The sequence below is a fragment of the Phragmites australis genome, chromosome 11 (genome assembly GCF_958298935.1).
Source record: "Phragmites australis chromosome 11, lpPhrAust1.1, whole genome shotgun sequence".
Classification (NCBI taxonomy): domain Eukaryota; kingdom Viridiplantae; phylum Streptophyta; class Magnoliopsida; order Poales; family Poaceae; genus Phragmites; species Phragmites australis.
The window spans coordinates 31,335,064-31,343,706 of NC_084931.1; the positions used below are offsets into that span (position 1 = coordinate 31,335,064).

At 45.4% G+C, this 8,643-nt stretch overlaps 2 protein-coding genes across 3 annotated transcripts; both read left to right on the plus strand.

Annotated features, from left to right (window-relative positions):
• The first annotated feature begins 756 nt into the window (after positions 1-756).
• On the plus strand, positions 757-2,859 carry LOC133885703 (uncharacterized protein ycf36-like). 2 transcript variants are annotated; one of them, XM_062325438.1, is made up of 5 exons: positions 757-1,316; positions 1,394-1,422; positions 2,046-2,102; positions 2,203-2,224; positions 2,430-2,560. In XM_062325438.1, exons 1-4 carry the CDS (start codon positions 830-832, stop codon positions 2,212-2,214), a joined length of 585 nt encoding a protein of 194 aa, XP_062181422.1. In that variant the 5' UTR covers positions 757-829; the 3' UTR covers positions 2,215-2,224; positions 2,430-2,560. The 2 variants fall into 2 exon arrangements, with proteins under 2 accessions (XP_062181422.1, XP_062181421.1); XM_062325437.1 differs by lacking the exon at positions 2,203-2,224 and having other exon boundaries at positions 761-1,316; positions 2,430-2,859.
• A 1,011-nt stretch (positions 2,860-3,870) lies between these two features.
• On the plus strand, positions 3,871-8,106 carry LOC133884747 (glucosamine inositolphosphorylceramide transferase 1). The gene is made up of 4 exons (XM_062324289.1): positions 3,871-4,416; positions 4,495-4,617; positions 5,726-5,893; positions 5,979-8,106. The coding sequence occupies exons 1-4, from the start codon at positions 4,162-4,164 to the stop codon at positions 7,650-7,652; spliced, it is 2,220 nt and encodes a 739-aa protein (XP_062180273.1). The 5' UTR covers positions 3,871-4,161; the 3' UTR covers positions 7,653-8,106.
• Positions 8,107-8,643: the final 537 nt, after the last annotated feature.

Genomic DNA, 8,643 nt, shown 5'->3' on the forward strand with positions numbered 1-8,643 from the left:
GTCCACTATTTGCAGCAATTTAGGTGACATATCACTTGATAAATAGACACTTTTTCAGCTTATCGTCCATTCATTGGACAACAGGGTTACTCTCTGCATTGCACATCTTTAAAAGAACGTAACTTTTTTATAGAAACTCGGATAAGATGACGTTTATATGAAAATTATAGTTTACAGTGAGATCTATAACTTTGTAATGATTATGTTTTCATTTAAATCTATTTTCATGGCAAAAAAGAGCTAGAACATTCAGATCTAAAAAATTTCAAATGTAAAACTGATGGATTACAAAATTGTAGATTTCATTAAGGGCAATTTTCATATAAAAATTATTTCCATCCAAGTTTATATGAAAATAATATAGTTTTAAAAATGTATTGCACAGTGAGGTAAGCCTATTGCCCAACGAATGAGCGACAGACCTAAAAATAGCCCATTAATCGAGCAACAGGTCACCTAAACTTTTGTTAATGGTGGACTCCACCGTTGCCTTAGGATTGGGCAAATCGCCTAGTGAATGGATGATTTTTTTTCTTGTCGTCCAATGAAAGGGCCACATGTGTCTAATTTCTGTCATTTTTGAAACGGTTGTCTAATTTTGTTAAATTAATAAATAGAAAATATATTTAAATAAAAACTCGAATGTTTTCCTTCATCGAACTGGGCCTCAAAATGGAGGAGATGCATGGCAACAGTCCACAGGCCGAGGTGAAGTAGAAAGATCTCGCGAAGAAAGATCCAGTCCAGGCAGCCACGCAACAACCGCGACGAAACCAACACCAGGCCGTTGCTTCCCGGTTCACACCACCTCACCTGCATTCCCTTCCACATGGCCGCCGCCGCTTCCCTCTCCCCTCCCCTCCACGCGCGCCTCCTCCTCCTCCCCCCGAACCCCGCCTCCCCGTCCTTCCCCACGAGCGGCGCCCGGCGAAGGCCTCCGCGCCACCTCCACCTCTTCGCGAAGCCGCCGTCGCGGAACGGGAGCTCCTCGCCGGAGACCGAGTGGTGCCCCGTGCCGCCGGAGCAGCGGCCCGTGAACGAGTACGAGGCGCTGGCGGCCTCGCTACCATTTTCCTGGGCGGCGGGGGACCTCCGCGTCTACTGCTCCCGCCTCACGCTCACGGGCGCCGCCTTCGCGCTCTTCGTTGGGCTCCCCGTCGTCGCCTTCGGCGGGCGAGGCGGGGCAGGCGGCGACGGCTTGCACCTCGCGCTCGGGACCGCCGGGTCCGGTATCCTCGCCGTCACGCTCGCCGTGGTGCGGATGTACCTCGGGTGGGCCTACGTCGGCAACCGCCTGCTCAGCGCCACCGTGGAGTGTGAGGAATCAAAATTCGTCTCCTTTGTGTAATTTGGAATCCTAGTGTAATTGATATCCGTGTACGATTTGATTCAGATGAAGAGACGGGATGGTACGATGGGCAGGTGAGATGTTACTCTTGATCCTGTCATTTCTGCTATTTGATTCAAGTAACATGGTTAACTTCAAACGTCCTTGGTTGTGACTAGACTGTGCTACGATGGATTATATTAACAACCTGTATTTGTTGTCTACTTTTACATTCGGTTTGCAATGAGAGCAAAAGTTGAATGAAAGTAATATGAACTTGGGAATCTATGGTGAGCACTAAATCAGTAATGTAATTAGTGCCACCAAAAAAACTTGTGCATTAGTCGCTCGCTTGCTCATCTTGATTCCATTCGTAACAAGTGGTGAAGTGTATTTGCAGCTGTTTCAACTCATTACAAGTGCTGCCCTTCGCATTAACTGATGATGTAGAATTGCGAAGTTATTTCATCCTTGTAGCATGTTCAGTACACACACATTCTTGGGATGCCAATAGAGTTTGTTCTCTGTTCTCATTTAGTCAAGATGTGTTTTGGTTTTCCCTTTGCATATTCGCTCCTTGACAACGTCATTATATATTCTGTTGACTAGATTTGTTTGTGCATGGAACACTGACAAAGTATGAGGAAGCAGTATACTTAGTTCAGCATTAGGCATCACAATTAGCTGTCATCCTGAAATTGTTTCTTACTTTTGGCAGATATGGATCAAAACCCCTGAAGTGCTAGCTCGTGATCGGCTTCTAGGTTCATTTTCTGTAAGTGCCCTAATTAACTCTCTATGTCCTATCCCATTGTTTTTTGATTGACTTCTAATTGCTTTCTTTTTCTGCTGAAAATCATCTCCATGTCATAAAGCTTGGGAAGTGAATATTGGATGGTATATGCACATGGCATGAGCTGTGATATTCTCCAGAGAATATTATCATATGAAGAATCCATGTTCTGGATCTACCTATTCTGGGTGTTGTCTGGCAGTTTTTTGTCTGAAAGATTAAAATTGGTCATGCCAAAAAAATGCATCATACAATAACCTTGAACAATTTTACCATAGCTGCTAAACACTGAATTTTGTTATGCTTCAGGTCAAGCCTGTGCTGAACAGAGTGAAGTTCACCTTGGTGGGTCTGGCAATCTCCCTTATCTTTTGCATTCTTCTTTACGTCAACACTGAAAATCCAAAGGAACCGTATGAAAGTACCCGCGGAAGAGCTATCCCTGGAGTGTACAGTGATACCGCTGCGAGGTCATTTGAGCCTGATGCGTTCTGTGGAGAACCTGATCTGTCGTAACAATATAAGGCATGGAGGATACATGCGTGCCTTCGTAGTGCTAGGAGGGGAGGGCACAGGGTCGAAAAATACAAGTATAGAACATAGGCTATAGGTATTCCAGTAAAAGATGATCACAGGATGTATCAGTTTCATCTTGTCTTCCCATTGTAAATGGTGGGTGCTTCCATTGCTGCTGTTATTGAATTTTGTGATGAATCAGGGTAATGTAAATATTTAACCATACGCAGGTACGCTTGTACTTTAGACACGAGTTCTTGTAGAAGTTATGCTGCTCGGCCCGAAAAGAAGGGCAACGTTGCACTAGGCATTGATTATTAAAAATTCTGGTGTCTCCGGATCAAGTTATCGTGTCGTGAAGTTTGCCTCCTGCCAAAGCATAACGGACTGGAAGCTTCTGAAAGCATGGCATCAGAGTGAAGTTTTTACCTTGTAAAACACGGTCTAGAAGTTGTGGTAGAAACAGACTACAAGCAGGACAGCATATCTAGCAAGAACCAGTCAGAGTTTCAGACAACCGAGCCGGTCGAATCGAACAAAAGAAGGAAAAATACTCGTGTTTTGTCTCGAGTTCAAATTACCGCCGGTTCGTCAGAAGCATTGCGTTGAAAAGGCTACGATCTTGCTAAAATCTGGTAAGCCATTGTTTGCTTCTTTCCTGAGATGTCCCTATCTAAAGTCTAACAAAAATCTCCGATTCCCCTCCCCCGCACCCCCCCCCACCCCAAAAAAAGAATTAGTTTTATTATTATTAGTTTGTCTAAAAAATAAAATTCATCTATTATATTATTATTTGAGGAAAAAATAAGTCGTCACGTTTTCTACGAAGACACGAGATTATCACGTTAATTTAAAAAAGAAAAAAATCTATATCACTTATCATTATAAACATATAACAGTCTAGATTTAACCAAATAATTCATATCAAATACATAGCTAAATTCGAAAGTAAAAATTATGAAAAATTGGCAGTTTGATTTTTAAACGGTTTAAGAAAGCAAAATATCTAAATAAAGATTCTAAATAAAATAAAATAGACAAATTTTTAATCAATGATTAATCATGCTATTAGCCTAAACCACTTTACTAGTTTTCACTTAAAAGAAGAATCTCTGAAGCAGCCAGAACGGGGCGAAACAGTCTCCGGGCTGTTTCCGGTCAATCCTGCCGTCGCCGCCGTCCATGTTGGAAAACCTCGCGTCCTCGCACCTTTCCTCGGTCCAACCTATAAAGTCCAAAAACCAAAACGCCACATCCAGATCACTCCGCCCCGTTTCGTCCGTCGTCGCACCGCACCTCCCCCACAAAGCAGCCAAGACAGCGAAGCAGCAAGTGGTTTATTGCAAGCCGCCGGCTTAATCGCGCGTTAATTACCCGCTAAGCAACCCGCTCTAGTCCTCCGGCCGGCCTCGCCTCCTCGCATTTCTCCGCTTAATTAATTGGCTAGTTGAGGCAATCCAGCTCGGGCGGGGGTGGGAGACTGGGATCCGATCGGACGGTCGATGCCGGCGGGGGGTGGCGGGGCATGGCCGGGCGGCGGGGAGCGATGAGGCCAGCAAGCAGCATGCGCGCGGTGGTCGCGCGGTCGCCGGCCGCCTCGTTCCTGCTGGCGGCTGCGGCGACGGCGGCGCTAGTGGGAGGGGTCTACTTCTGGGTGGTGGTCGCGTCGTTCCGCCTCCCCGACTCCGGCGCCGTCGGGTGCCGCCCCGACGGCGAGGGGTCGTGGGCGGTTGGGATGTACTACGGGAAGAGCCCCCTCGAGCTCCGGCCCATCGAGCTGGTGAGCAGCGCGTAGCTTAAATGCAGCACCGGTGTGTGTTGTCTTGAGGTGCTTACTAGCGTGTGATTTGGTGGGCAGGAAGGGAGGAGCAATGGGAACAGCTCGGCGTGGCCGGTGGCGAACCCCGTGCTGACCTGCGCGTCCGTGACGGAGGCGGGGTACCCGAGCAACTTCGTCGCCGACCCGTTCCTCCACGTCGAGGTAAGGGACTGCTGCTTCTTGAGCTGCCACTGGCGTTCTTGCCCCGGGGTGCAATTGTGTAGCGATGACTTGCAAATTTCCTGAGCTATGAGAGCATATCTTTGAGCTAAATACGTAAAATTCAGGTTGACCGACTGAATCGGCGACAGTTGCGGTGTTCCTGAATTCAGCCCCACCCCCATGGGAGATTTAGCGAGGGCTTGAATTTTGATTTTCGGATGCTTAGAGGAGAACACTTGCTCAGGCACATACTGTTTGGCTGGTTACCTGGATATCATATTTTTGACAGTGACGTAGTTTACGTGTGAAAAACATTGAGCAACTGTCCCACTCGAGGCATTCAAAGTTAAGCAAGTCTGGCACGTACCGGTTGCTAGTATACGGTGTGCTAGTAAGTAAGCCTGGTGCATACGGAATTGCTAGCCTACGATGACCTAGTACCTAGGGAACTGTGGTTGGGGGAAATATTTCAGCCTTGTTGAGATAAACACTGAAACATGCTTGCTTAGGTACATAGAAAGTTTGAAACCATTAATGTAGAACTTGATTTGTACAGAGGCCCCAGCGCCATTGTCTACTTGATAAAAATATTATGCCTTGGTTGAATGTCTTACCACATGGGTAGATAAAGGTGCTCAAATTTCTTTTGGCATGATTCTGAAATTGATGCTTAAGAAAATGTAGATATCTGAAACACTACTGTTTTGACTCTTGATTGATGATTTCAATTGACCAAAGCACATTGGGATGCATGACAATAGGAGCAAAATGCACAATGAACTGGTCGCTAATAGCTTTAGTAATACATTTCAAGGATAAACGTTAAGTCTTTTTTTCTTCTGTTTTGATGATCGTTGCTTGAGATCGTGCATGATATGTAAACCAAGCAGGCAAGCAGGAGAAGAAAGTTTTACAAATGTTTTTTATCAACATAGAAATGTATTCTTCATTATAATTTGTTAAGATTCAACCAATGAGTAGCATTCTTGAGTTAAGATACAACTTTCAGTCTGATCCATGAGTTGTGTCTTTTCGTGCTACCATGAGATGCTTTCTTCTGATCTATTTCTGGAGTTCTCTGTCTGATATGGTATTATGCATCTCTTAGGGGGACACACTCTTTCTTTTCTTTGAAACAAAAACGACAACCTCAATGCAAGGTGATATTGGAGTTGCAAGAAGCTTTGATCAAGGTGCAACGTGGGAGTTTCTTGGCATTGCTTTAGATGAGGCATGGCATCTGTCATATCCTTTTGTGTTCAAATATGAGAATGAGGTAGGTTCTTAACTTCATATTTATTACCTGAGTAACTAATAGCCGTTTCTGAAGATATAGAAACACTAACTTTCTTCTCTTTTAGATTTATATGATGCCAGAGGGAAACAAAAAGAAGGAGCTGCGCCTTTATCGTGCTACTAAGTTTCCTCTTGAATGGACACTGGAGAAGGTGCTAGTTAATAAGCCACTTATTGATGCAGCATTAATCCAATATGAGGGATACTGGTGGCTATTTGCCTCAGATTTCACACGGTATGGTGTCGAGAAGAATGCAGAGCTTGAAATTTGGTACAGTAGCTCTCCTCTTGGTCCTTGGACTGAGCACAAGCAAAACCCAATTTACAAATCGGACAAAAGTTTGGGAGCTCGAAACGGTGGGAGGCTCTTCATTTTTGAAGGGTCATTGTATCGCCCTGGTCAGGATTGCAGTGGTACCTATGGGCGGAGGGTTAGGTTGTACAAAGTTGAAAAGCTAAGCAAGGAAGAATACAAAGAGGTCCCTGTAAACCTTGGGATTGAAGAGCCAAAGAAAGGGAGAAATGCGTGGAATGGCATGAGGTACCATCACATGGATGCGCAACAGCTTGCTTCTGGTGGATGGATCGCTGTAATGGATGGTGATCGTGTACCTTCAGGTGATTCAACACGACGTTCTCTCTTTGGTTACATAGGTTTCTTGTTAGCCATTTCTCTTGTCATTTTTGTGGGTTTTGTGAAAGGTGCAATCAGTTGCTCCATTCCTCCAAGTTTCTGGGTTCCTCTGACAAGAAGAAATGAATTATCCCGTATCTTGCCTGTGCACCGCTTCAACCAGAAAGTACGCAGATATTCTACCAGTATTGGCAGATACATCTCTGCTACCAAAACAAGGCTCAATGAAAAAACTTGGTCCAACATGCTGTTCTTTTGTGTAGTTTCTCTAATTGGTATCACGAATGTCTGCATTGCTGTGCATTTCTTATGTGGTGGCAATGGTGCTGAAGAGGCATATACACATCAAGGGCAACACTCTCAGTTCACGATGGTCACAATGACATATGAAGCTCGTCTCTGGAACTTGAAGCTATTTATTGAACACTACTCCAGATGCGAGTCAGTTAGGGAGATAGTTGTCGTCTGGAACAAAGGTAACCCTCCAAGCAGTGATGCTTTTGATTCTACTGTGCCTGTCAGGATACGAGTTGAAGAGATCAATTCTCTTAACAACCGTTTTAGGGTTGACCCTTTGATAAAGACCCGGGCTGTTCTTGAATTGGATGATGATATCATGATGACTTGCACTGACTTAGAGAAAGGATTTAGGGTCTGGAGAGAACACCCTGAGCGGATGGTGGGCTTCTACCCTCGTATGATAGATGGAAACCCGTTGCAATACAGGAACGAGAGATATGCTAGGGGTAAGAAGGGGTACAATCTGATTCTCACAGGTGCTGCTTTCATGGACAGTGAGTTTGCTTTCAAAAAATACTGGAGTGAGGAAGCTCGTGAAGGGAGAGACTATGTACACAAGAACTTCAATTGTGAGGACTTGCTCATGAATTTTCTGTATGCAAATGCAAGCTCCTCGAGGACCGTTGAGTATGTCCACCCGGCATGGGCTATCGACACATCCAAGCTTTCCTCTGTTGCAATTAGCCGAGACACCCAGAAGCACTATGATATCAGAACAAATTGCCTGGCAAAGTTTTCCTCAATATATGGTTCCCTCCCTCAAAAATGGGAGTTTGGCATGCGAGAAGATGGCTGGGACAAATAGTCTGACAAGGGCGGAATACATACAACAAACCAGCACCGGCTTGTTGTAGATTTTTTGTTGCTCCCATGAAAAGTTTTGCAGCATGGGGAAAAGTTATATATAACCTTTTTGGTAGAAGTGCCTTGATTCGTGATGTACGTATTAGATTCGGCTAGAATTATGTAGATCAAGATATGTTGAAGATGGATCGTCGCTCAAAACTTTTGAAGTCAGTGTCGAAATAGACCAAATGCAGTGCATTACCTGTGAAGCACAATGGGAGTTTGCAAATTGCGTCCTGGGAAATTCAGCTTGTTTGGTTCCTTTTTCTGCGTAGCCGTTGTACATTTTCCTTTCTAAGATTGGGCTAACGTCCTGGCCTCCTGTGGCTGTGCGTTGTGCAATTCTTTTCGCTTTTTATGTAATATAAGAATTTTTCTACAGCTCTTGATTAGTTTTCTACTCTTTGCAGTCATATGTGAATACCTTTCTCTATCACTTAAATACTAGTATCGTGTACCGCGCTGTTCCTTGCAGTGTTCTTCTGAATCCGAACCCTACGTGTATGGTCTGCTAAAAATGATCACGATGTCTCGCTCAGCATCCTCTGTGATCCTGCCATGCTGAGTGTCGCCATGCATCTGACCAGCCTATGTTCTGTGATCCAATTTTAGTTTTGGTTTAAGGGGTGTCGCCATGCATCTGATCGCCCACCGGCTTCTGTGATCATCTTGCTGCAGCTGACCGATTTCGTGTACTACACGACCCATTCCACGGCGGTCGCCAGCGCGCGGTGACCATTCCAACCCATCCGCCGGGCGCGCTCCGTTCCGACGTCCGGTACGAGGTGACGCCTCGTGTATATCAGTCCGGCATGCGGCGCCATGCCACCATCAAACATACAACAGAGCAACAGGCACCATTCTGCCCGCTCGTGCATCGCGCCGTCCAGAACGCAACAGGCACGCACGCGGATGCCGCTCTCGACGAGCCGGACGGGCGGCGAGCAGGG

Coding starts and splice junctions, on each gene's coding strand:
- LOC133885703 (XM_062325437.1), top strand. CDS start 830: ATGGCCGCCGCCGCTTCCCTCTCCCCTCCCCTCCACGCGCGCCTCCTC. Junction 1,317..1,393: donor GCTCAGCGCCACCGTGGAGT/GTGAGGAATCAA, acceptor GATTTGATTCAG/ATGAAGAGACGGGATGGTAC. Junction 1,423..2,045: donor CGGGATGGTACGATGGGCAG/GTGAGATGTTAC, acceptor TACTTTTGGCAG/ATATGGATCAAAACCCCTGA.
- LOC133884747 (XM_062324289.1), top strand. CDS start 4,162: ATGGCCGGGCGGCGGGGAGCGATGAGGCCAGCAAGCAGCATGCGCGCG. Junction 4,618..5,725: donor ACCCGTTCCTCCACGTCGAG/GTAAGGGACTGC, acceptor TGCATCTCTTAG/GGGGACACACTCTTTCTTTT. Junction 5,894..5,978: donor TGTTCAAATATGAGAATGAG/GTAGGTTCTTAA, acceptor CTTCTCTTTTAG/ATTTATATGATGCCAGAGGG.